At 47.2% G+C, this 27,907-nt stretch overlaps 1 protein-coding gene across 1 annotated transcript in view; it reads right to left on the reverse strand.

Annotated features, from left to right (window-relative positions):
• The window catches only part of LOC127692161 (aldehyde oxidase 2), a 95,083-nt gene extending 71,580 nt beyond the window's left edge, over positions 1-23,503 (reverse strand). Inside the window, exons 1-12 of the mRNA XM_052192229.1 lie at positions 23,447-23,503; positions 20,829-20,886; positions 19,287-19,383; positions 18,138-18,246; positions 15,991-16,117; positions 14,034-14,095; positions 12,742-12,825; positions 10,485-10,565; positions 8,307-8,451; positions 6,695-6,787; positions 2,640-2,791; positions 1,863-1,956 (exon numbers count right to left, since the gene is read on the reverse strand). Of these exons, the coding sequence (XP_052048189.1) occupies positions 1,863-1,956; positions 2,640-2,791; positions 6,695-6,787; positions 8,307-8,451; positions 10,485-10,565; positions 12,742-12,825; positions 14,034-14,095; positions 15,991-16,117; positions 18,138-18,246; positions 19,287-19,383; positions 20,829-20,886; positions 23,447-23,503 (1,159 nt within the window). The remainder of the gene's footprint in view (positions 1-1,862; positions 1,957-2,639; positions 2,792-6,694; positions 6,788-8,306; positions 8,452-10,484; positions 10,566-12,741; positions 12,826-14,033; positions 14,096-15,990; positions 16,118-18,137; positions 18,247-19,286; positions 19,384-20,828; positions 20,887-23,446) is intronic.
• Positions 23,504-27,907: the final 4,404 nt, after the last annotated feature.

The following is a 27,907-nucleotide window of genomic DNA, read 5'->3' on the forward strand; positions in this document are numbered from 1 at the left end:
ATCCCCAGAGCCTTGGCTTCTTGACTGTTTTGTGGGTTATACTGGGGTCATCTCAAGCTACAGGCCTCGTGTCCTCAGAGAGCCAGCACACATAACCTTCTATGGCCTCCCTCTTAGTAGGCTTCATGCGAAAGCCATCAGGGAGTGGAGCCTAGGCGCCTTTCTCAGCCCCCAAGTCTCTCCTCACCACCTCTGAGCTCTGAGCAGTGAGTGACAGCATTAAACACCTCAGGGAGCCTAGAAGTCCACAGGCTGTGGACGGCTTCCTCTGTGTCCCTGTGCCTGGGAGGAGGCAGTGAGTCAGAGATCTGCTGAGGGAGTGGGGGGAGGGTGGGGACAGAGGAAGGAGTATTGGATGAGTAGTCAGGTATTCAGTGATGAGGGGGAGGGGCATTTTAGAGCTGGAAGACCCAGAGACAGGACAGGATGTCTGGGGAGGCGAATGGAACCAGATAACAATGGTTCACATCTGCTAAGGTTTAAGTGCTAATCTCTCTCAAAAGTTAGGTCCAGAAAGATGACTTAGGGGGAAAGGGCACTTGTAGCCAAGTCTGATGACACTTATGCACTGTGATATGCATCACACATACCACACACACACACACACACACACACACACACACACACAAGGAACAATACATAAAAAAAAAAAAGAACACTCATTTAGCTCATGGACTTTAGTAAGGATTGTAACAATATGAAGTGTTAGCTGAGAGCTGCTGTAGAACATTTGCCTGACATTGAGGCCCTGGCCTGAGATGGACCCTGGCATGAGATTGGGGGGCAGTAGGGGGCAACTCAGGTTGGATGTAGATTGAGGGAGGAAGGCAGGAGCCTTGCACTCTTAGTCTGAAGGAAGTCACCTTCTGTAACCTACCCATCCCCCACCCCTCCTTCTTGGGTTTTATTTATTTATTTATTTATTTATTTATTTATTTATTTATTAGACAGGATCTCTTTACATAGTCTTGGAAAGCACTCTGTAGACCAGGCTGGCTTCAAACCCACAGAGATCCTCCTGCCTCTGCCTCCTGAGTGCTGGGATTGAAGGTGTATACCACCAAGTCTAGTTCTCTCTCTCTCTCTCTCTCTCTCTCTCTCAAAAATCTATTTTTATTTTTAGTTATGTACAGGTGTTTTTATGTGGTTACATGCATGTGAATGGGGGTGACATTGGAGGCTAGAGATGTCAGATGTCCTGGAACTGGAGCTGCAGGTGGTGGTGAGTTCCCTGACATGGTGCTGGGAAGTAAACTCAGGCCCTCAGCAACAGCAGGGAATGTTCTTAACTGCAGATCCATTTCTCTAGCCACATTCACTTCGTTGAAAGACTTGTTTCTATTTTTTGAAATTATATATATATATAGTTGTACATCTCTGTGACCATGTGCCATGAGTGTGGGTGCCCACACAGCAGCCAGGGATGTGGAGTCCCCCAGGATCTGGAGTTGTTGGTGGTTGTGAGCCACCTGATGTGGGTGCCAGGAACCGAACTCTGGTCCTCTGCAAGAGCAATGTGTACTCTTAAGAGGAGAGACCTCTGAGCCGTCTCTCCAGGACCCTGAAATTCTCATGGTAGCCTTCGCACATCATCTCTGGTCAAGCAAGGACACATAAACTAATACATGAGCATATGGTCGTGTGTGTGTGTGTGTGTGTGTGTGTGTGTGTGTATGTTGTCAATAGAAAGCACCTCTGTCCATTGTTACAATGTATCTTCCTCATGACAGAAGCTCCTCATGGTGAACTGAGAGTTGGCGACCTAAGCTACTACTTAATGGAGTTCCTTAAGAAAAAATTAAAAATGTAATTAAAAACAAAAAAACAAAGGCTCTTCAAGGGCTGCCTGGAGTGCAGCTTACCTTCTGACAACAGATGGAGTGTGGCATTGCCCACAGAGAGGATGGGATTCAGGTCCGAGTAGGAATGTCTGCTTATAATATGTCCACCTAAAGACTAGAGAGAGAGCACATCTTGGTTAGGGTCTTAGGTCAGGACATTTGCTGGTGATCCTCTCAGGGCCTCAAAAGCGTCCAGAGGTGTCTTGGCCAGTTCTGTCCTCAGGAGTCTGGGTGTTGGGAAGACATCTCTTATGCTCTCTTTGACTGACCCTAACATCTCTGTTAGATGTGCTCCCAAACCCCAAACTCATTTGTCACCCTCTCCCCGACAGGCTCTAGTGAGTTTCATCGTTTGGAATCACTTTTTCAGAGTTTTCAGAGTCAACGACATCTGCTGACTCCCCAGGGCCTAAGATCTCTGTTACCCCACCAGCAAATGTTGGAGAAGGGCATGCATGTGCGCCTGGAAAACCTCATGACAGTGACTCTCCAGTGGCCAGCTTTCTGTAGGTACTATACTTCTGTTAATGAAGCCCAATATTAAATCAGTCTTTTTGACAGGTTTACCAAGAAATTAGCAAAACCATGAAGGCCTTTGTGACCCATGTTCCTGCTTAGTTGCTACTGTGTTGAATTTCATCTAGAACTTTCCTGAATGTTTTATTAAATATAATTTATTGATTTAAAAGTCTTTGTTAATTGGTCTGTCATTTCAACCCATTCAGACCTTTTGGCTTATCCTGACATCTCAATGATGAGAAACAGTGTGTGCCCTGAGCCTGACAGCCGGAGACTCACCGCCATGTTCCGGATCTGCTGCCCTGCCAGGCTCCGGAGGTGTTTCAGGAGAGCTCGGTAGGTCTGAGTTTTCTCCTCCGGGAGCTCAGAGATGCTCTCAGCCAAGATGTCCTTCACCTGAGCCAGGCTGCAGCAGGCACCTATGGTCAGTCCTGGAAAAGCAGGTTGTTTTTGTTGGTATGGGAGTTGCAGATCTGGCATCACTACCCTAGGGTCTCCCTTAACATCTGGTTAGAGTGCTGACTGCCATTGCGGCTGCTCAGAGGGTCACCAGGAGCTCCCACATCAGCTAGATCAGTCTCTGGGAACTGGGCTTTCTCTCTCTCTCTCTCTCTCTCTCTCTCTCTCTCTCTCTCTCTCTCTCTCTGTGTGTGTGTGTGTGTGTGTAACCTTGGTTGGAAATCCTGTTTTTACTTTTTATTTTTCTTTCTTTCACTGGTTTAGAGCCTGTTAAATTGGATTGGGCCCATGAGCCCTAGGAGTCTTCCTGTCTCCACTTCCCTAATATTGTGATTACAGAGTGTCTTACCTTGCCCAGATATTTTATGTGGATTCTGGGGATCAAACTTAGATCTTTATGCTTGCAAGACCCAGATATCTGAGCCAGTTTCCCCAGTCCTGGCTCTAAAACTTTTAAAACTTTTATTGGTCTCCTGTGTAGCTATGTGAGGGACCCTGTGGCCACACTCATCTTTGGACAAGGGTGACGAAACAGAGATAGGAACAAAGAAGTGTTGGTAACAACATGCCAGTGGTAGACCCTACTAGAACTCCCATGATCCTTCTGAGCGACCATGATTACTATGTGGTTAAGGAGAATAAATATGATAACATTATCACAATGGCAAAGGTCAGTTGAATCCCTAGGTCATGGTCTAAAAATCAACAATTATTTTTTGGAAGGAAAGGGATTTTATGCAAACTTGAAGGACAAAAATGAATGACCTTCTCCCTGGCTTTATGGTTCTCACAGGGTTTATGGTGATGCCAATTTGAATATGACATGATACCACCACACTAAGACTCCCCTAGAGGAAATGCTCCTGATGATTCTTAGAGAAAAATATGTGAACGGTCAGCCCAAGTAATGAAAAAGCCAAGCTTCTATTTACCTGATAAGAAATGAAATAGGCTGTGTATGTCTCTCCACATAAATTACCCCCACTTTGTGTGACCTTTTAGTATGTTCTGATTTGAGAACATTTCAAAAATATAATAGCTCAGAAATTTAGGCCAAGATTGCCCAAACAAGAGTCAAAGCAGTCGAGTTTTGGTAATCATAGCCTTCATGAATCAGCTGATGAGGGACCCTGGCCAATCAAAACAGACACATCCCAAGGGGGCAGCTGCCTCAGGCTTCCCATTGGTTGGTGGTATTAGGTGTGGAGAAGTTCTGGGGTCACAGGAAGGGGTGGAGGGAGCCGTGGGTGAGTACCCGGGAGGAGAGGGACAGTGCTACTGGCCAACTGGCCAGAAATTAATCAACATTTTGACAACAGCTGGAGTTAAACGTGTGAGAATTGGCAGGATGTAAGCAAGAACTTGAGGGTTTCTCCTCAGTAGGATGAAAGGGTTCAAATCAATATAGGAAAGTATGTGGTCACCCAAACCACCCAGAGTTGACATTTCAAAAGAAATCCTTCACCTCTCCCAAGTTGACATAATGAAACCCTAGCACACAGGGTTGAGCTCACTTGCAGACCTGGGTAAGTGAGCTGCTGGCAGTCTGACTTTCAGCAGGTTTCAGGTTGGACTTTGAATTTTCTCTTGTTGATTCATCTTTGAGAGTATTTAGCCCTCCCACATAGCTATATTTTATCAATATTAAATGTTCTTGGCACAGTACATCTCTTGTCTTTGCCAACACACCCCATCCCCCGCCCCATCCCCACTGCTTTACTAACCTCAGCTAACTTCCTGGGTGGAGAAGACCAGCAGCTCTTTATAATCCACGAGCCAAGATAATCTCACCTGAAACCTGTAACTAAATAGTCCTGCTTTTTCAGAATGTCAGCCTGGAGTTCTTGACTGACTGATTCAGCATCTCATAAAAGGTAATTCTTAAGCGATCTGGTTTTGCCTCAGAGCCCCTAACTATGGCCTGTTGGTTCCTTATCCCCATGGTTCTGTCGGAATCCACTGCTCACTTCTGTAAAACCTCTGGCCTTAGTCAGGTAGAGTGGCACATGCCTGCAACCCCAGCACTTGGGAGGCTGAGACGGTGATTTTGAGGCCAGCCTGGGCTGTCTAAGGAAACTGTGCTTCTAAAACCAAACCAAACCAAACCAAACCAAACCAAACCAAACCAAACCAAACCAAACCAAACCAAATCAATCAAACCAAACCAAATAATCTTTCCAACAGCAAACTGAACCTCAAACCCAAAGGCTGGACAGATGGCTCAGTGGTTAAGAGCACTGGCTGCTCTACCAGAGGATCTGGGTTCAGTTTCCAGCACCTCCACGGCAGCTCACAACTGTCTGTACCTCTAGTCCCAGGGGATCTTGTACCCTCACACAGGCATACACGCAGACAAAACACCGATGCACATGAAATAAAAATTAAAACACTCAAACCCCAAATCCCTGCAGTATCTTTGCAGGAGCCCAGTATAGCTAACTTTGTTCCCTGTCAAATGATTTGATGTCTCTGTGATGACCCTGGCTCTCTTTAGGGGAAAAAAACACCCCCAAAAACCAAAAACCAAAAACCAAAAACCAAACCAAAACAAAAACCAGACACAACATCTTATTGCTGTTATTTAAGCCAGAAACACAGAGGCCAGAGTGGCTCATCACTGCCCCTTTTGGCTTCTTATTGCTTTTTGTTTTTGAGAAGGTCTCTGGTAGCCAAGGCTGGCCTTGAATTTTGGTCCTCCCTCCCACGTGTTGGGATTCTAGGAACCAGGCCAGGAGCCACCGCACCCTGCTCCTGCTTCTGGCTTTGACACAGATAACCACAAACAAACGAACAAACGAACGAATGAATGAACAATACCCTCCACACAACTCACCCCTCTAGCGGGGCTCCAAACGCCGACTCTATAGCTCTGTCCTCCCAAGAGTTCAAACTCTGACCAAGGCCAGGCAGGTCATCGGGCCTTTGTTCGGGTGTCTCCATTACCTCCTCACAGTGTTTTTATATGATTTTTTTTTTGTCTCTGGTCACAAAGACAGAGGTCTATCTGGCCTTCTGATGGACTTTTTTTCATTCTCAGGGTTTTAAACTTTGACTCTGCCTCCGCAGCAGTGACTTTGGGGCGCTTCATAGTAATGATTTTGGAAGAAAACCAGACTGAGCCAACCGTGGGCATATGAACGAACTTGCATGTAAAGAGACCTTTACATTAAAAGCGAAACTGTAAAGTAGAGATATGGCTCCTGGGGGTGCTGTCGGGAGCACAGCTGGTCCCAGGTCACCCCGGCGGTGCTCACGCTCCCGGCCACAGGAAGTTTCCTGAAGGCCACTAGAGGGCACTCACGCCTTAGCTTTAAGTGAGTCATTGGCCGCACATCGCGCAGACTGCATAGCCTGGCAGGCTTCCTTTGGTGGAGGGACCGAGCTGGGGCAGTTATTGTGAAAAGGCAGTGGAGCTTCTGAACTGCGAGCAGCTGACCGTGTAACCTGATAACCTTGGGCGAGCACAGTTTCTTTTTTCACCGCAGATTCTTCATCTTCAGAGGAATGATTAGGCTACATTGAGAATTTTGAATTGTGCCCTGAAAGGCCCTTTTGGGGCCTCGTATAAGGGCCCCAGAGACAGGAGGGCTGAGGGAAAGTGACCCTTTCCTACAGTGCAACCTATTTTCATTACTTATTTTATTTAAATTTGTAGAGTCAATATTGATATTAGGTATCAGGAAGTGGGAAGGCTAGCCAGTGCTTGGCCAAAGAGTATGGAGGGTCTCTGGTTACAGTCTTGGCTTTGGTCATGGGGTTTGCAGTGGAGACACACTTTGACTTCAGAAATGCTGTGTGAGCTGAGGCTGATAAGATAGATGCCCGAGGATGTCCTGCCTTGGGTCCCACAGGGGTAGGTGAGGGCTGGAACTCACCGCCACTGGTTTTAGTCACCATTCTTAGATCAGGAATTCTAGCAGGAGACAGGAGAACTGGGTAAAAGTGCCCTTGAGACTTCATAGCTGGACCTGAAGGAAAAAATGCATTTTAGATAGATAGAAAGATAGAGAGATAGAACACCTTTTCTTTCACATTGAAAATTTCTCATAACATTTAGATAAAAAGCTTAAACTTGATAATAAATATGTATGGAAGTGAAAACAGTGACCATATATATACTCCTCTGCCCAGTGTACGCATTCCCTGACTACATGCATCTCCTGCTACGTTGACCAATAGGAAACAAAACTGTGGGAGGCTCCTCAACCTCTCTTCCACATAGGAACCTGGAGATACTTCTAAGAATGTTTGTGGCTGGGAGTAGGGGGGTGCCTGCCTTTGATCTCAGCACTCTGGAGGCAGAGTCAGGTGAGTTTGAACTCTGTAAGTTCGAGACCAGACTGGCCTACACAGTGAGTTCCAGGCTGGTCAAAGTGATAATGAGACCCTACCTCAAAACAAGCAAACGAAAAACCAAACCAAACCAAACCAGAGAATGTTCGTGTGACTTGGTTGCAAGCACCTACTGAGCATGCGTGAGGCTCTAGGCTTGATCACAGCATGGAAAAAAAAAAGACATTTATAAAACCTTGGACCTTTTCCAATACCTAGTGACTACCCATATCCATGTTAATAACTTTGCTTCACACACACACACACACACACACACACACAGCCCAGTGGTAGACCGCTAACCTAGCCTGTCCCAGCTCTGGGTTTGTGGCCCACAAACTTGTGATTGTTGTGATTGGTGTTCTAACCCCTGGCCTTCTGAGATAAAAGGAGAGGCATACACATTTGTCCTCCCCCCCTCCCTCCTGATGGCATCCCTCAGCTGAACTGTGTTGGCCCTTTGGCCAGTCTCTTCGTCATTTTTATAATTACCACATACGTTTGAATTCCCAAACAACGTGTCAGTTAACTGTGTACGTACTGCACAGAGACTGTCATGATTACTCTGACATTTGTGTTTGCTTGACCTGAAATTCATCCCTTCCTTTTGAATGTACCTGGGTTCTGCATAGAAAGATTTGCCCCTCCGGTCTACTGCAGGAAGACAGCCGTTGAAATAGCCTCTCCTTTTATCTTGGAAGGCCAGTGGTTAGAACACCAATTACAAGTTTGTGAGGAACGCTGGGCCTCAAATCCAGAGCTTGGACAGGCTAGGTTAGCATTCTATCACTGGGCTGTGTGTGTGTGTGTGTGTGTGTGTGTGAAGCAAAGTTATCAACATGGATATGGGTAGTGACTAGGCATGTTTGTTAATACATCCACAAGTATTTTATAACATTCTTTCTGTCTACTTAATATTTAACTGTAGCAAAATAACAAGAGGCAAAATAAATTAAAACATTTTTTAAAAAACTCTCGCATATCATCCCCAGTCACCCTGAATACTACTAGAATGTATGTCCGTCACCTTTGGAGGTCACTGAATTTACTAGACAGGTGACTATTTCATCTCCAAGCAGCAGATCAGGAACGGAGCAAGGACCCAGAAGTTCAGCCAGGCATCAACAATGGAAAAAGCAGACTGTTCCTACTTACCCAGAGTCGTGTTGCCTGAGAGGAGAGGGGCTTCAGGGTACTTGGCTTTCAGCACCAAGAGTTCTTGGAGGGTTCCTGGGGCGATCCAGGTAATTCTCTCTCCATAAAAGGTTAGGGTTCGCTTCTCTGGGTTCTCAGCCATCCTCTGAGGGCAAATGACAGGATATGTACCTGTGTATATACCAGTCACTCTGGGCCACACTTTGGGTGGGTTGTGACCCTCTAGAAAGATTTTAGGGTTCCAGGGGCCACTTACCCAGAAAGACACTCACTATGTTCACTGACTAAAGCTTGAAATCATGTAAATAGGTGGCCTTTTGGGGATCCTATAAGCTAACATCTGCTATTGACTACCTAGCCTGGGATAATTTAGTATTAATTCAGTTGCATGGCTTTTATATCCCTGTTATTCTAATGACCCCAAGTTAATATCATCAGTCTGTATTTTTCCTCTAATATTTAAGTCATTTCTCAGTGAGTTCTTGATGTCTGTCACCTCTTAGCTGTGTCAGGGGCACCTCACATTTAATTTGTCCCTAACCTAACTCCTCATAGCTTCTCTCAGCTCTTGAAAAGAAACCTCAAAGGAACGATGACCTGGCCCTCTGGAGGTTTGTCCATTGGGTAACTGGTACCCTCTAGCTACACATAACACTGGGGTCAGGCTTGGCTCTGTCACATGACATTGTACCTAGCAGCAAGCATACCCAGAATCCACTTGGTCCTCGCCACCTGCACCAGAGGGCTAGTCTGGCCCCTGCCCTTGGGATGGTGTTTGTCCCCTCACAGAATGACTTCTCCCTGCCCTTCCCCCAAGCTTCAGGGGGTTCTCGGCTCAGCAACAGGCACAGCCTATATGATGCCAGTCGGAACTTGACCCTTCTCTAAGCACCCTCCCTCATAGTGGCTTTTCCTATACAGAAGGGAAAGCCAAGCCATGCTAAGTCCAGCACAGCCTGCCCTGATGCTTTCTGACTGTCCCTCTTCCCTGTGTTCTGTCCAGACTGTCTCAGCAAGCCCGGATTAGGCCAGCTGTTGTCTTGCCTCTAGCATGTTCACACTCACTATTCCCACAGCCTGGATGCTTCTCCCAGAACTGCTCCCCACGACAGACGCCATTCTTCCTTCTAGAATCTCTTAGATTAATGGCACTATGCTGAGTTTACATATTCACTGATTATTTTGCTTACTGTCTACCTTTCTTACCTGATTACAAGCTCCCCAAGGGCGGTGTCTTTCTTCTGTTAGCTTTGATCCTTACTGTATAGTTAGTACTTACAACAGTGCACTATGTTGCTAAATGGATACTTATTTTTGAATGAGTATATTCTCATTCAAAATATTCAGAATATTTACTTCCCCCAGAAAAGGGGGCTGGAGAGGGTTAGGGGCATATGCTGCACTTGGCAGAGGACCTGAGTTTGGTTCTCAGCACCCAGGTTGGGTGGTTCATAATGCCTGCTGTGCCAGTTCCAGGGATCTGACACATGGGCACAGGGGCATGTGTGTACACTCAGGTGTACACACTCACACACAGATGCGCCGACATACACATCATTGAAATTACAAATAAATATTTAACCAAGCAGTGGTGGCACACGCCTTTAATCCCAGCACTTGGGAGGCAGAGGCAGGCGGATTTCTGAGTTTGAGGCCAGCCTGGTCTACAGAGTGAGTTTCAGGACAGCCAGGGCTACACAGAGAAACCCTGTCTCGAAAGCCAAAAGAAAAAAAAATTAATAAAAGAGGGAAAAGTATTTTATACAGGGGTCCTGGGATGCCTGAGAAGGAGCGTTCAGTATGCTTATGGAGGAGGGGTGGAGTGGGGCACCCCTGTTTCTGTTAGTTTTGCCCCCAAAGCAGCGGGCAAAGGAAGGAAGAGGCAGTATTTCTTACAGTTGGCGCAGAGGAGTTCCTGAAAAAGCATGGGGACGCTCGACGAAGCTGAATGGCCTGGACGGTCAACAGGGACACTTTCCAGATCACACTGACGAACGTGATGGTGGGGTCACGCTCCTCTAACAAGGCCACGGTGAGCCAGGGGTGGGAGGAAGCAGGTTTCTGGGTTCTAACCACCATTCCCCCATTGACATGTCACCCGAAGGACACAGTAGATTTACAAAATTGGGTTCATAACTGGAGATTTAAACAAGCACATGGAATACCGTGTTGTCTTACCAGGAGTTCTGGAGGAAATATGAGCTCCTGGGTCGGGTCCAAGGGCTGGAACTCGTCTTTCACAAAGAGCTCCGTGCAAATCTTTATAAAAGGAAGAAGCAGATGGCTGTGTCAGCTCAGCTCAATTGGAAAGAGCCCTGGAATTCTTTAAGGAATTAGGCAGGATGTAGGGTCTCTCACTCCCTGTACAGGGAACTCACTAGTAACCCAATGAATTAAAATAGGGATGGGATTCCCAGAGCGCAGCTGATTGCCACTAATATGATTCCAAAGGAAAGAGTGTCATTGACTCTTATAAAGAGCATGCTGGGAAATGCCAAGATATCTCATGAAAGTGAACAGATGCTGAAGAAGCCGCTGTGTTTACTGTCCCCTCCTTTGCCAATCATGGTCAACAATTTAGAGTGCTGGGGAAGTCCCGTAGTTTTAGGGAAAAAGACTAAACATATCTTTCTTCGTAAACACACACACACACACACACACACACACACACACACACACACACACACGCCATGACTGTTTACTGAAGGCTTTTACACATGTTAGTGTTATTTTATCTCTGTGATGATTGTATTTAAAAAGTTATAATTTGAATTTTGCCCACCAGGAAAGGAAAGCAGAACAGGAATGGATCCAACTGTGCTCCTGCCTCACATCTCAGCTATTAACTCATCACAGTTTCTATCTCACACCTGAGGACACAGGAGAACTGAGCTGTGGGCTGTGGGCTGTGGGCTGTGGGATGCAGGCGGGTGTGGGGTGCAGGCGGGTGTAGGTGTGTAGAGAAGAGAGGATGACAGACATTGGAGGCTTGACAGGTCTGTTCCCTCTTAACACCTCCACCCTCACCGACCTTTCCACCGAAAGGTACTTAACCTTTCTAAAGAGTAGATGGAGATATTGCTTATTTTGGAGGGTAATTGTGGTGATTAGATGAAATGGCCTGACATTTGGCATTTTCCACTCCCAGTCTTTTTTTTTTTTTTTTTTTTTTCTGTCTCTCTAAGGCCCTGTGAGGTTCCAGAAGAACACATAGTTATTCCTTGTATGGACTCCCCTGTACCACTGCAGGTTGAGTCAACAGTCGACCAATTGTTTTTTGTGTGAGAAGCAGCTTGGGCAGTACTTGGGGCCAATGATTTTGTTTTAAAACCTAGAAAAAAAGATTTCACCTGAGAATTAAAGTGGCAAACAATGAATCAACACAAAGAAATGAAAAGTTCTAAACAGGTTCTAGGGCAAGACTTCACAGCTGTCCAAATGGAAGATTGTCAGAGAGTAAGGGGAAGGGGCGGTCACAGGCAGACACCTGGCCACACAGCAGGGACACCAGGGTGAAATGAGTGTCACTCAGTCCTCAGCCTTCTCCACAGAATTTAACATCCTTTTATGTGCTACTGTAAGGAAAGGATGAGGTCTTACTTTACAGTTGTGTTTCTCCTTATGAGTAAACACCGAGGCACATTCTAAACACATCCCTGGGTGTTTGGCGTGATGGAAGTCAGGTGGCACCTAGCTGGTGCTCAACCCGAATGCCCAAGTCTTCAAGGCTGGGGATGGACTTTGGGGTGTGTTGACTCTTCCAAGAGTTGATGTTCTGTGAGTCACTCTGGGGTGTGCAGCTCGCCTCCTCAGGGAACCCCTCTTTATTCCACCGCACACCTTCTTTAGACTAAAGAAAGGGTACCAATGGGAGGTGAGTGTGGACAGGGTGTCCAAAGGACACAGACACACAGAGAGAGGACGAGAGGCAGTGTTTCCTCAGGCCCGCTGAGCTCTTCCACAGCATAAGGGGGATGTTAGTTAGAAAAGGAGCGTCTCTCATGGGAAAGCCAGAGGCTGGAATGCTGCAGTGGACTTTTACGGTGGCGGCCATTAGCTTGTCCTGAGCTTCCTAGGTGACAGTGCTATCTTTGTCTCAGCTCAGGGACAGGGGACGGCTGTGTGAGCAGGGACAGCTTTAGAACTTTGTTTCTAACCACGGAGTGACCGTGCCTCATGCAGTAGAGGCTTTTCTGCCATTTAAGTTCTTCTTTCCCTTTTGTTCCAGCCTTTCTAGTCTGAAGCCTGTGAAGGGGAAAATCAGATTGTGATCGTTGTATGAGGGACTCTGCTCAGTACAAACCCGGAAGGTGCCGGGTTCCTGGGAGTACTAGAGAACAGAGCAGGGCGCCGTCCCTCAAATGCGCATGCTCGGTGCCAGAGCTGGGTGGGCATTAAGTAGCGCACACAGAGAAAACAAAACCGAGGGACTCACATCACTTTTGCTTCCGGGTGAGTCATTTTCCTTCTGATCCAAGCAGCACTGTCCTGTTCCTTTCTGTGGACAACCGTGTGACTCCTGAGGACAGGAAGTGCTATATGTGAACAATACTTTTTATAGGCAAATAAGGACACGCCCTGAAGGTTTGAACAATCTGTATGAGACTTCCGACTCTCAAGCCACCTTCTACTTACAGGGATAACACAGGCTGTTCTTGCTTTGCTTATTTACTTATTTTATAAGGTAACTTATGAAGTACATACCATATAAACATGTAATATAAAGTAGCACAATGTGCAGAAGTCTAAAGAAACACCCGGTGCCCAGGTGGGTCACTCACATAAATACATCACTCGCATTTTAACATATTTATATTGCATTTGTATTTATATTATATATATGCTGTACTCAGTAGATAAACACCGTTCATTGCAATTACAACACCAAGTTCATATCTGATCTATTTTAGGGTAATGACTAGTGATAAAATATATTTTTATGGTATTTTTCAGGGCAACCATAATACAGCTACTACAGTACATCTGCTTTGGAACATTGTTCATTATAATTCACATGGAGCCTTTACGAAAGGGAGATGCAGCTGGGTGAGAGTGGCAGTTTTGGTCTCCACTTGAAGCTCAATGGTTTCCCATTTCTTGCAAATCTCTCTCCTTGCACCTGCTTCCTCAGCCAGTTTCTCCAGCCTTGCAAAGCACTTCCTCCCGACTGTTTGAATCCCCTGTCCTTCCCCGTGTCTTAGCTGCTACTTGCTGACTCTGTCCAAGAAGCAAAAGCAGCTGCCTGAGCGAGCAGCCCTTCCTCCCCCAGCATAAGAATCCCCAGGATGGACGTGGGTCGATGGTGGCTGAAGAAATTCATGCTTCCTTGGGGGTCAGTGGGTAATGAAAACCTTCCATGTCCTATCTGGGGCACGAGACTGGCTGGCGACAGGGTGAACTATTGGAACACATTCTGGGCTCAGTTGCACTGGACAGATGCCCTGCCTAACTGGTGGCAAGTGTCTGGACAGCTGCTTAGTTCCCCTGACTTCCCTTTGTGGTTCTAGACCACATCAAAGGTGGTGTCATGCTCACTTGGTCTCCAGCAAGCACTGGCAACTCCAATGAGTCCACGCCCTCTGCCACTCCCCTCTGTGGTGCCTTTGTCTGTCTTAGTCGGTTGTGATGGTCTTACAAACCACATTCTTGTGTCCCCAGCTTTGCCACCTGTTCTTCTCATTCCTCCTCCATATGACATGTCTCCAGTCACCCACCCTGTGTACTCACCACACAGAAGCTCCTGCCACTCTCCAGAATGGGCCGATACCCAGTGCACCGGCAGAGGTTACCTGATCAGAGGAGAAACAGCTGTGAATTGCTTGTCTTTTCTGCTTATTTTTTCAGATTATCATTTATTTATGGGTATTTATGGGTGTCTGTGTGTGGATGCTCTTGTAGGACAGAAGAAGGTATTGGATTTCCTGGGGATGAAGTATGGGTGCTGAGAACTGAACTCTGGTCCTTTGGAAGAGCAGCAAGCTCTCTTAATGACTGAGCCATATCTCCAGCCACTCTACTGGATTCTTTTAAAAACTGAAATAATAGAAATAGAAGTAAGAAATTAATCGATTTTCTTTTCAGTTCTGGGGAATAGAACTCAGGGCCTTGGACATGCTAGGATAACATTCACTTCTAAGTTATGATCCTAGCCCTGATGTTTAACTATTGACAATAACTATTTCAAATCATGTAAGACAGTGGGATCTTAAAAAAGCAATTCCCAAGGTGTCACTAGAGAAAGTGCCACGGGTGGTCTACCAAGTGTGTTCCTCAGAGGCTCTTAGGCCACTGCATCAGAATCACCGGGTTGTATTTGTTAAGAACATGAATCCAACCTTCTGGAACCTGAACATCTGGAGACAGGCAGGAGAACCTGCATTTAAGAGACCAGAGGGCCATTCTGTTGCATGGTAATGTCTGGAATCCTCACATGTCCAAGGATGAAGATGAAGGTCTGAGGGTAGTGGGGGAGTGTAGACCAGAGTTCATCGCTGATGGCCTAAGAAGTTTGGGCTCAAAGGCTGTGAAAGCCTTGGGTTGGTAAAGAATGGGTAGATTTCTCAGAGCAGCAGGAAAAGATGGGGGAGAGGCTGTACTGGAGGAGCCATGCAGAGAGCAGGAAGGGTGATAAACTGTCAGGATTTAGGACTGATGAGGGGCTGAAGAGAGACCCGTGGAAGGTGGGGGTTTAGATGAATTAGTATGATTCTCTGATTATCGTTATTAATTATTATTTTATTGGGGATGGAACCCAGGGCCTTTGCCCATGATAGCTACGCTCTGATTTTCCCCACTTGAAAGAAAAGATAGAAAGCTAGGGAGAGCAAGAGAAAGGGAGAGAAAGAGGGAGGGAAGGAGGGAAGGAGGGAAGGAGGGAAGGAGGGAGGGGAAGAAGAGAGAGAGAGATCAGCAGCTGGCAGATAAGGCGCACATCTGTTTTCAGTCTTTGAATTAAGGACTTGTTTAAGGATTGATAACACTTGAAGATAATGTTTATTAACCATATATGTTTATAAAGTCAAAACTGCTACAAATCTTTCAGATGAGAAGCTTATTATGAAATGAAATAGCCCTCCCCCGCCCAGACACAAAGTCTTAAGTCCTGGAAACTGTGAACATAATAATCTTGTTGGAAAATCAGATCCCCCCCAGCGGACTCATGCAGTAATAAGGTTGTCCAGGACTGGGATGGGCCTAACCCAGTGGCTGGTGTCCTTAAACAAGAGGAAGAGCTATAGCCCAGGCAACAAGGGGAAAGGTGTGAGATAGAAACAGATTGGAGTTACGCAGCTCATGAGCTCAGAAATGCCAAGGCTCAGCTGACACCCCTCAGGGGTTGAGAGGAATAAGGAAGCGGTCTCCTCAGAGCTTCCAGACACTGCACAGACGGGCTGATGGCTTGACTCCAGTCCTAATGCTTCTAAAACTTCCCATGTTTTGAGCCAATCTGTTGTGCTTTGTTTGGTAGGCTCATGGGTTCAGGCCCCTGGGAAGCATGTGACAAGTCAGGAGACAGAAGTGTGGTGGCCCCTGTGCCGTGTGCAGATGACACCTTCTGTGTCTGCACACAGATGTTAGAAATGACTGTGGCTTGGCACGTGGGCAGAGCTGGGAGAACGCTGAGGATGGTGTGGGGAATCTGGAAGAACCTTTTCCTTCTGCCTGCCTCCTGTGTCACACCTACCTCCCAGGGCTTCCAGCAGCTGTTCCTCGGAGGGCTGCGGGTGATTCCTGAGCAGTGTGTAGATGGACATCACCATCCCAGGGGTGCAGAAGCCACACTGCGTGCCGTGGCTCTTGGCGATTCTCTCCTGAAAGGATGCATCTGTGCTCACATCTGCGCCTCCGACTCTCTCCAGGGTCCGCAGCCTGTGTCGCTCTCACTCCCTGAGCAAACGTGCCCCACCCCGTCGTCCAGTTCTGTGTATCCCCTTTTCTAGGCAGCTCCCAAAGGCAGTGGTTCACAACTTTAATTACTTTTCAGGGTCAAATGCTCTGAGACTTCTGTTGGGAATTAGCAGTGTGCAGCCTGCACTCCCAGTGAGAACAATTCTCCAGGAATCAGTAATTATTAGGAGGGGGCACGTAAGTTTTAAAACTAGTTTTCTTGAACAGCCATACACCTTCCATGGCTTAGGTCTCATGGGAGCCTGTGTGGTTTTGACTGACACGGAGACCATTGCTGATCTCCTGTCGTCTTCTTTAATGTTTTCTGTGTTGGCTCAAAAAGCTCAGCTTTCAGAGACTGAGGATTTTGGTCTCTGTTATTTAAAGCGTGATCTATAGTCTGGGAATACTGACTTCTTCTGGGAAGTGGTAGGGAACTCAGGTCCCTGCTCCAAACTGCTTGACCAGAATCTGAACTTTCAGCAAGTTTTAGGTGACTCTTGGGAACACCAAAGCTTGGACGCTTGGCTCTAGATTTAGTATATAATGCTGGGATCCCATTGTGTTGACTTTGCTGTGAGAATCTTGTACGACTTCCTAGCAGACTCTTCTCCGGGTCCTTCAGCTTTACTTACCTCTTTGGGGTTGATTCTCAAGTGGTTAAACCAGTGAGCAAACCCTTGGTCTGTTGCTGTCTATAACCCCTGAGCACGGGTTCATGTAGCTGTGACTTCCTAAGCTCCCGTGACAATGACAGGAGAATCAGTGCCAGCACATGCCACATCATCCTTCAACCCAACACTGCCACTTCAGCAGCTGGCTGAGTGCTGGAGGGGGGACTGTCCCCATCCTCTAGGAAAGTTGCTCTCGGACTTCCTTAGCCAAATTCTGATTTTACTCCTCAAACCTTTATGCTACAGGGAATGATCCTTAAATTTATCCCATAAAAACGTTGCCTGATACCAAGCGTACTATAAACTAGAGTAGATATTGAACACAGGCTATAGAATAAATGTCTCCAAGGGGCTGGGGATAGAGCTGTTGATAGGGTATAACATATATATGGTATGGATGTGGGTGCCTGAGTGTATGTATGTGTAACATCTATGTGTAGTGCCTGTAGAAGCCAGAAGATGGCACCAGATCCCCTGGCACTGGAGTTAGAAGCTGATATAATTAGCCGGGCGGTGGTGGCGCACGCCTGTAATCCCAGCACTCTGGGAGGCAGAGGCAGGCGAATTTCTGAGTTTGAGGCCAGCCTGGTCTACAAGAGTGAGTTCCAGGACAGTCGGGGCTACACAGAGAAACCCTGTCTCATTAAAAAAAAAAAAAGAAGCTGATATAATTGATATAACTGGGTGCTGAGAACTGAACCTGGATTCTCAGCCAGAGTGCTCTTAACCACCGAACCCTCTCTCCAGCCATGGGTATGTTTTTTTTTTTTTTTTTTGATATAGCATCTCATGTATTCCAGGCTGGCCTTGAGCTCACTGTGTAGTGGAGGATGACCTGGAGCTTCTGTCTCTACTTCCCCAGTACTGGGGATCTAAGTATGCGCCACCATGCCAGGTTTCTGTAGTCCCAAGGACTTCATGCATGTAGGCAAGCACTCTGTCAACAGCTGTGTCCCAGCTCCCTCAGAGGCATTTATTCTATAGCCTGTGCTCAATATCTATTCTAGTTTATAGTAAATTGGTACCAGACAAGGTTTGTTTTTAAATCTTAATATTATTCAAATAGAAGAAATGATGAATGATGACCATCTAATCAAATGAAGGTGTGCTTTAGCTTTCTCTTACATCAACGGTTGGATGTTCTCACCCTGATCAATGAGTGTCTGAATGTTCAAAGCTCCTACATCATGACCCAAAAGGCGGAGGTGGGACAGTCTGCACAGCCTTTGGCAAAGTGAAGTTCAGAAGTGAGGATAGAATGTGCGCTTACCTGCACAGGGTGGAGCCTGGTCGTGATGCTTCCCACACCTTCCACAGTGGTGACAGCAGCTCCATGCAGGGAGCACAGGGGCACCAGGCATGCCATGACAGAGAAGTGTCTTCATGTGGGAAAAACAAAGAAAACCAAGTGAAGTGACACAGTCCCCCCATGCCCACCCCCTGTGGAGAACCAGGAACTAAGAAGGGCATCTCTGATGGACAGGGTGGGGGTAGGGGGGCAGGGAAGACAGGGACTGAAGATGTGGCAGCTCTGATGGAGTGGGGAGGTGGGGGGGAAGTGCAGGGATGACAGATGAGAGCAAGTCAAAGCACTCTCTGCTCATTCCATGACACCTATGAGAACTGGGGATCCTTAATGTGAACCTGGACACATCCTGAATGTCGGAAAAATTTTTGCAGTCTTACAATAGATCCCCCTAAGAGATTTTAAACATTAAACTTGTTCTCCAAGTGGGAAAGGACCCATGTCACCAGAAGTCTGACTGAACTTCTATTAGTCTTCCTTGAGCAATGGCCTCACCACGAGGAAAGGCTTTCAGCCTTTTGCCGATACCAATGCACTCTTTATTCATTTTCTTGTTAATTTAAGCTCTCTAAGTAAAGTCATTTAACTGTGTGTGGGGATCTGTGTTTGAAGCCATCTTGGTTTGGACCAAAGGCGTGGATGAAGTTCAAGTTGTAGACTCTGACTCTTGCTTAGATGGTGAGATCAGGGTCCAGGTCCTTGCTCTGCAAGGTTGGTCCAGTTCAAGAACAAGGACAGCATTGGCTTCCAGGCCAGAAAGTGTGGCTTCAAGTGGTTGATCATTAGGTTATTGGTCATATGACTTCAGACAAATCACCTCTTCCTTTTGAACCTCAGTTTCCTCAAGTATGGAACAAACAGTTGGTTTTTATCGATTCTTAATTTGGAATACATAGATAGGCCCAGGAGGTCATGGTCTCCCAGAAGTGATATAAAGAAGGCAATTAGCATATTTACATAATCAGAGTAAAGGACTCACAGCATTTGTGGGAGTTTTTTCAGTAGGATCTAAAATGTGGAGACCCTAAGATCTGCTCTTGTTTAGTTATCTGGTAGAATAGAAGCGGACATGGACAGGCCTCTCTTCTGGCTACTGCACCCTGGGTAGCTTACCTTGTCTTCTTGCAAACTGGATCGTGCTGCGACACCATCACCGTGCAGGCCCCACAGCCGCCTGTTCCACAGGCGTACTTCGTTCCTGTGAGGCGTACTGGGAAGGAAGAAGTCAAGGAAAAGATGCAAAGCAGACATTGTTGCCTCTGAGAGCTGCTTCCTGAGGGTGTCGCTAGTGTGAAAGGTCTGTGGGATGACACCCTGTCTGAGAAGCCATTGGTTAGCTATGTGGCCCTGCATGTATTAGCCCATTCTGGCTTGTTTCCATTTGCAGAGAAGGAGGAGTGATACCTACATTGTCAGGCAAGCTCACTATAAACATCTTGTAGGGGTTAAGGCAAAACTCCTTAGAAAATCCCACTTCAGTACAAGGTATTTTTGTCTTCTTATGGCTCTAATCATGTAATTGGGGGAGAAGAACTATTTTTAACAACTCAAACACATCATTAATTTTGGTTTGTAACAACCCAGCCTTCCTCTGGCTGCATCGTACATGAAATGGAGTGACGAGTCTCTAGATCTCTTACTCTCGCCTCTAGGTCCCACCCTGAGAATCCTTCTCTCTAATTCTCTCCGGGTAATCGCCAAGCTGGCTCTGCCTCAGCTCTGCCTCCCCAGTTAGCTTTCTTGCCCTGTTTCCACACAAGATTGAACAGTCGTGGCTAAAAAAGGGTTTAAACTCATCAACTCTTTGCTATTCTCTCTCTCTCTCTCTCTCTCTCTGTCTCTCTCTCTCTCAGTTCTGTTGGTTCATCAGTTCAATGGTGGTTCAGAGGGGTTATGTAAGTGAAGAGGAGCCTGGGTGAGAAACTGAGTCCCTGAATCTTATTTCAGAGAGAAAATGAGTGAAAGGTTTCACTTGGCTCTATGTCCAGCTACTGTGTGATGGGCTGGCTACCTTCCCACTTGCCACAACAGATAGAAGTTTTGATCATTTAAAACATAAAATGTTTTGACTTTCAAATATTGGTGGTTAATTAGAAACCACGTGGGCTTTCACACAAAGCTTGTTCAGAGGCGATTTCATCAATTTGTCACTCCTGTCCTTTAGTTTCTTTATGTTTTGGCTTCCCCCCCGAGCAATTCATTGGACTTTCTAATTAAAATGCGTTGATCATTATGAAGAGCTGTGTTCTAGCATATAAGATGGTGGGGAAATCGGGTGTAAGAAAATAGATGTAAGATGAAAATAGATGAAGAAATTGTCATATCCAATTGCTGAATCTGAGAATCTGGTTTTGTGAAGGGCAGGTCACAGGCAACCCAAGCCTCTATTACATAACACTCTTGTGGCTTGGCAGAGCCTGAGTGCGTGGCTTAGCTTCTACCTCACGCTATTCAATCACACATAAGCAATGCTGGGAAACTTTCTCCTCTCACAGCCCAACTAATCTGATATTCTTAAAGCCACTGCCCAAAGCAAACAGCAGGCAAGGGTCAAAGGGCTGGAGATCTGTCTCCCCTGGCAACCACAGCGGCTTACGCTCTACACGTTCTACAGGGCATGTATAGACATGGCTGAAACTGTGCTCAGAAGGGTCCAGTTCTTTCTCAGGAAGGCCAGCAGAGTGACTTCTGGGTCCGCATTCTTCTCTGTCACCTGCGTGGGAAACAGGAGGAATTATGGGATTGGATGCATGACTCAGCAGAATGTCTATGGCATCTGTTTGAGATAGGAGGTAGGATGGAGCAGACCAGACCTGCTCTCAGGGGAAACCCTGTTTATTTACAGGGCAGGAGTCTCACAAGGCCAGTGTAATGATGTGATGGGAGCTGGGAGCCTCTGCAGTCACGCTCTCTGGAGTTCTTTCACATTTGAAGAGTATCTGCGCTCTGTATATATCACTTCTGCTGTGTCATCTGGCCTCAAGGAACCTCCAAACACAGTCTTTGGAAATATTTTAAACTTGGAATGTGTTTGTTCAGGGCATGGGGCATGGTCCTATAGGGAGGGAAGGTGTGTGGCATGTTTCTGCCATCTCTGGGGTACCTGGTCGGAACGACTTGATGATCTCTGGGGTCTGAAATTTGTCACAGAAAGTCCGTGGGGCAAAGTTATTGTTCTGGAGAGACTCTGGCCTGCTGGTCCCCTGGCATTTGAGCAGTCTGCTAGTGAGCCATGACACCTTGCTCAGGACCCAGAGTAGGTCTAATGGGCCATTAGAACCCCCCCATCCTTCCTTTGGAAAGTGGGGTGTTCACACCAAACATCACACAGGAACGTTCTTGTTTTCTCGTTCCCGCTTGTGTCCTTTAGCACAGTTACTGTACCTTTGCCCTGGCGTGTCACCTCTAATCATTCTGCTGTGTGACAGGCAAGGAAGGTCCAATGGGCCAACACTGGCTTCTTCCTTTCCCTCAGAAGGGAGACACACATGTTTCTGTATACCTCAAAGAATAGAAATCTCTAGGAGAGATTTCGAAGGTGAGAACTGTTTACTCCTTCTCTGGGACTGGGGAGAGATGCCCCATCACTAGAATAATAGCAGAGCCTACCCTCCAGTGCCCTTCCTCTCACGCTAGACCCTTTACAAACTGCTATGGAGAATGTAACCAGGGCCCTCCCTATACAAATATCTAACAGACCTGCACCACACAGACTGCCTCCCCTTCCCTCCCCTCTGTTAGTCTAGGCTCCGCCCCACAGTTGCCTGGCAACAGCCAGGCGTGCCTCACTCTCTTGCTCTCTTGCTCCTGCTTTCCCTCTCTCCATTACCTTCCTCTCCCTCTCCATGTGCACAAGGCTGCTTGCTCTCTCTTTCTCTCTCTGTCTCTCCTCTGTCTCTCTCTGTCTCTGTCTCTCTCTCTTTCTCTCCTCATGAACCCCCTTCTCCCCTCCCCTCCCTATGCCCTGAATGATCTCTATCCTATACTATACCATGGTGTGGCAGATCCCTCGGGGAGGAGGCCTCAGCATGGCCCACAGAGGCACCCCTTCCCCCACACCATACCTTGCCTCCTCCTCTCTGTTTATAAAACACAACGCTCTCCCCTCCCCTTTGTCCTCCTCTCCCCTGTATCTCTTGACTTAAGTCTCTGTTCTGACTACAGGCATGTCTTTATAATTCTGATAGGGGAAGAAGCCCCTGTGGCTTTTGGGTCAAGGGGAAAGCCATGAAGAACTCAGCTCATGGGTGATTGTCGTCCTAGGATGTGGTGGGTGCTGGGGAGGCTGCACTCAGGAGAGCAAGTGCAGGCAAATGAGGAGCCCTGCGGCCCTTGGCTGCTTTCTTGCGCCAACTCCTGAGGGTAGACATGTGTGGGGTCCGAGGCTCGTGAGACTCTTGGAGGGGACGTGGCAAGAGTTCAGAGCAGCCATGTGCCCTTGGGAGGTAGAACAGGGCTCATGATAAGAAGGGTCTGGGCACTAAAAGCAGCCGGTGTTCTGTGTGAGGGACAGTGAGGCTAGGAAGGAGGCTACCAGTCAAAGTAGCAACTGAGAGGCTCTGCCTGTATCTCTCCGTATTCCCAGAACAGGCTGCAACCCAGGGAAAGAGGGGCCTCTAAGGCTTTCAACTTGTGGGTCATGACCCCTTTGGAGATCCAATAACTCTTTCACAGGGGTCACCCAAGACCATCAGAAAACACAGATGCTTATGATTCATGACAGTAGCAAAACTACTGTTGTGAAGTAGCAACGAAAATAATGTTATGGTGGGGGTCACCACAGCATGAGGAACTGTATTAAAGGGTCACAGCGTTTGTAAGGTTGAGAAATATGGCTCTAGAGAAATGGATTTGATAAGTGGAAATACAAAGATGGATCCATTTAAAAACTTCCGGAGTTCGAAATGCAAACCATGTAACAGGTCTTGTGCCTCAGGGGCTCCTGGCTGATGGCAGGCAGCAGCAGCTTCCTCTCCATTTTTACCACAGTCGTGGGAAGCACACACCACAGGAGGACTCTGAGTCTCGGAGGTGAAGTCGAGTATCAGGTTATACAGCAAGGTGCCAGGGGAATGCCAAGAATCCCAGGGCTTCCTGCCTCCCACTATCGCCAGGACCCAGTTGTTGGCTTCGAGGAGAAAAGAGAAGTCAAGAGGGGTTGCTAAACCTAAGCTTCCTGTCCCAGAAGGAGAGAGGCTCAGATCGGATTCCTGAGTGTCCCTGGAGTCAAGGGTTTCATGCTGCAAGCCACAGCGCTAACTCTGGTCACTTACCTTCTTCCCGTTCACAAAGAACTCCAGCTCATCCGAAATCTGGGCCGGGCAAGGCATGGTTCTGGTGAGTTTGGCCTCCTGGCTCCAAAACCAGCTACAGAAGTGAACAGAAAGGCTGAGGTGGAAGCAGGAAGCCTGGAGCCTCCGCAGGCACAGCTGGAGTGGGCACTTCCTTGCTTCTTGGCTTTTTAAGTCTAGGGCGTCCTAATCCCCGTTGCCTCCCACCAGCACTGGCTTTGAAGCTGGCTCAGGATGCAACCTATACCTCTTCTCTTGCTTTCTCTGAAATCGGAGAGCATCCTGTGAAACCCACAAACAGCAACCTAAGCTTAACCCACTCTGCATTGCCTCAACCTAGCACTCTGCCCCAGTCACAAAGCAACCAGGCAGAAAGCTAGCTTCCCAAGACCCCACGCCCGCATCTCCTCAGACTGTTTTTTGTTCTTTATGAGAAAATGATGCCTCCCAGGAGAACACACAGGCGAGCTCGGTCTGTGTTCTAGTTGAGGCGAAGGTGTGGGGTGTCATGTCCACTTGGCTCGTCCATGTCTTTCCTGCTTCTTCTCTATGCTTAAGACCATTCTGTTGGAAAAAGTGTGATCTGTCCAAGATTTCCTGAGGCACTGGGAACCAAGCCAGGGTCTCCTGGGTTGAGACAACGCTAAGTGTACAGGCTGATGATGAGAAGATACTGTGCTTGCATGGAAACCCTCTAACGGCATCTACAGATACAGCCATGCTGCTTTCAGGGTTTAGCTGAAGTGATGCCCAAGGCTTTCTGCTTCTGTGGTCTGGCTTTGGGCAGTTGAGAGCCCCCTCTTGTCTAGACCATCCTTCATGAGGGAATGAGCACCATTGTTAGAATAAAACCTTGATGCTAGAATGAACATTCACTGTGTGACGTGGCTTCAAGCCAGAACTTCCTCTTTCTCAGTCCATCCACTTCCTGTCACGGAGTCCAGAAAACACCCCAATCCAACTTGGCTGTCAGATCTCATGTGGCTTGATAATTGTAAAGACTAGCTCTTGAGGCTTCCCAGTCTGCGTAGATCCATGGATGTGTCTGTGTGGGCGAGTCATGTATTTTAAGAAATTGCTGAAGAAGTTGGGTACGTTTTTGGGAGGGGAGTTGGAGATCTCTGTGACTTAGGGCAAGCCTTCCAGGTTAGACTTCAAAACCCTCTGACAGTGCTCTGAGGCCTGGGACTTAAGACCCAAACTCAGTGCAGCGTGCTAAGCCTTCTACAGTTCTCTTCCGGTGTTGGACTCAGATGCTCTTGCTCTGAGGGGGAAATCTCCTGATGCAGCACAAGTGCTCAATGCCTCCTCCCTGCTTAAAGCTGGGTCTTCTCTACTTAGGATCTTCCAATGGCTCCCAAAGTCATGTAGCTCTGTATGCCCGCCACAGAAAGCCTGTGCATCGGCCCCCGAACATGGAGCTCCTTACCCACCGGTCCCTTGTTTATGGTTTTGCCATGTTGGCCTTTTCCCTGTGTGTGGGGTCTGCTGAGCCCTCCTGGCCCAGAGCCTGGTATATGTTATTCACTCTGGCTCAACATGTTGACTTGGCTGGTGCCTTTTTGTTAGCCGGGACTGAGCCTTTCCTGACCACCTAGTCTCAAGTACAAGTAGCACTCTTGTCACTAGCCAGCCTGCTTGGTTTCATGGACAGCATTCATTCCTCTTCTACTTCTTTCTCCTCCTCCTCCTCCATCACCATCATCATCACCATCACCATCATCATCACCATCATCATCATCATCATCATCATCATCATCAAACAACAAAGTCTCATTGCATAGTTCTTGACTGGCCTGGAATTCTCTATGTAGAACAGTCTGGCCTCAAACTCACCGAGACATGCCTGTCTCTCCCTCCAGTGCTGAGAGTAAAGGTGTGGTCTACCATGCTGGTTCTCTCATTGCTTCTTAACGTGGCTACTGTGTACTCTCTCTTTTCTTTTCCCACTAGAATGTAAGCTCCAGGAAGGCAGGGATGTAAGATTCCCCAGGGCCTCTAGAAAATATCAGCTGACTGGAGAAGGTCTCACATGTCTGCACTGACAATGGCCTTTTCCTTCCCCCTACTTGCTGTTCCCCCACCTGTCTGTTTATCACCAGAACAGGAGAGGCTTCCACAGGAAGAGACTAAAAGCCTGAGAGGTGACTGGGAGTTGAGCCTGGGAACTGAGGCTGGGGAAGAGGGCCGTGCTGACAGCTGATGTGACAGCGCCCTTCCTAGGGTCACTCCCACTTAAGGGGTAACAACGAGGGACTGTAGTGAACCGTTCCTGTGCTGTTCAGGACCTTACTCTCCCTTTCGGGTGAGGGCAACTTGTGTCTACAGAGGACACAGGGTTATCACACGTGAGAGCTCCCAAGCACTAACAACAGAAACACATGCATCACGGTGCTCCGAAAAATGTGTTGTGATTAAACCCCACCAGGACAAGCACTCAGAGGAGAGAACCAGTTTTGTGTCCTGAGGTTGGATTAAGGTATTAGATTCCGGTGATATGAAAGTCCCAGGGATCAGGTAAACAATTGTATTAATTTCTGGGAAACTGAAAACCGACCTAAATTCTCCAGAGCAGAGATTTTCAAGCAAAGAAAAACCTTGTTTGCATGAACTCTGGGGATGTAAAGGGATTGAGGAACAGGTGCCTCTGTAGCCTGTAGACCCAGGGGAGGCCTGTGTGGCTCTGATTTGCACCCCTGCCACCAGCCCCTGGGGTGCTTGGGTGCCCAGTTTGGAGACTGTCCACTTTAGAATGAACAAAAGGCTTTGTGGTGAGAGAGTGACATGCAGGCTTTTGCAAAGTTTTTCTTCTCACTTTGGTCTTAGTCAAGACAATGGGATAAAGCAGCCATTTTTGTGTTCTCTACCTAAAACAATCTTTTAATCTCTTATTCATTTTGACAATTTTATCTGTATATACAATGTATCTTGATCGTCCCAATTCCTCTCTCTATTCCTCTCACCTGTGTCCTCAACATGTAACCTTACACCTACATATATATCCTTAATTTTTTAAAAATTTTGTAATCCATTGATTCCATTTAGAGGGGCTGGAATATTGAGTGGTTTTTATTGGGTTAATATTATGTAGGTCTTGTGCATGTAACCATAACTGCTGTGAGTTCATCAGCCGGTGTCGTGTTCAGAGGACAGCATTTCATAGCATCCTACTCCCATTTCTGAGACATTCCGAGAGCCCGTGGGAGGGGTTTGATGCAGTTGCCCCATTTAGGGCTGAACACCCAAAAGTCACTTATTCTCAGCGATTTGGCTAGCTCACAGTCTCTGCACTAACTGCTGCCCAGTGCAGAAAGGCTCTGCTAATCCGTGAGTCCAAACATAAATATTTTGAATTACTTAACTTTCTTAATTTACTTTATTAATTTCCCAACCACAGTTTCCCTTCCTCCTCTCCTCCCAGCCCTTCCTTCCTAACCTTCCCTCCCCCCACCAATTCCTCCTCCCTTTTTCTTCAGAAAAGGGGAGGTCTCCCATGGATATCAACCAGCAGTAGCATATCAAGTTGGAGTAAGACTAGATGTACTTTTTCCTATTGAGGCTAAATGACATAACCCAGTAGGGGGAAAGGGTCCCAAAGGCAGGCAACTGAGTTAGAGACTGCCCCTGATCCTGCTGTTAGGAATCCCACATAAAGACCCAGCTACACAGCTGTTACACATGTGCAAAGGGCCTCGTTCAGGCCCATGCAAGGTCCCTGGTTGGAAGTTCAGTCTCTGTGAGTCCCTGTGGGCCAAAGTTAGTTGATTCTGTAGCTTTTCTCTTGGTGTCCTTATCCCCATTGGTTCCTACAATCCTTCCTGCCCTTCTTTCTCGGGGTTCCCCAAGCTCCTCCTAATGTTTGGCCGTGGGTCTCTCCATCTGTTTCCATCAGTTGCTGGGTTACGCCTCTCAGAATGACAGTTATGCTAGGCTCCTGTCTCCAAGTGTAGCAGAATATTATTAACAGTGTCAGGGTGGGCTTCCTCTCATGGCATGGGTCTCAAGCTGGGACAGTCATTGCTTGGCCATTCCCTCAATTTCTGTTCCATCTTTACCCTTGCAGCATCTTGTAAACAGAACAGATTGGAGGTCAAACGTTTTGTGGCTGGGTTGGTGTCCTAATCCTTCCACTGGAAGTCTTCTTTGGTTACAGGAGATGGCCTGCTTAGGTTCCATATCCCTCAGTGCTAGGATGCTTAGCTAGAGTCATCCTCAGATTCCCGGGATTTTTCTATTACCTTAGGTTTCTAGCTTGTCCCAGAGATTTCTCCCCACTCCCAATTTCACTTGTTTTTCCCAGTACTTTCTCTGTCCTCTCCCAACTTGATCCCTCCCTGTCCAGTCCCCCTCAATCTACCTATGATGTCTACTCTATTTCCTTTTCTCAGTGAGATTCACTTGCCCCACCCTGAACCTTCCTTATTACTTGACTTCTCTGGGTCT

This window comes from Apodemus sylvaticus, chromosome 9 (assembly GCF_947179515.1).
Source record: "Apodemus sylvaticus chromosome 9, mApoSyl1.1, whole genome shotgun sequence".
NCBI classification, from domain to species: Eukaryota; Metazoa; Chordata; class Mammalia; order Rodentia; family Muridae; genus Apodemus; species Apodemus sylvaticus.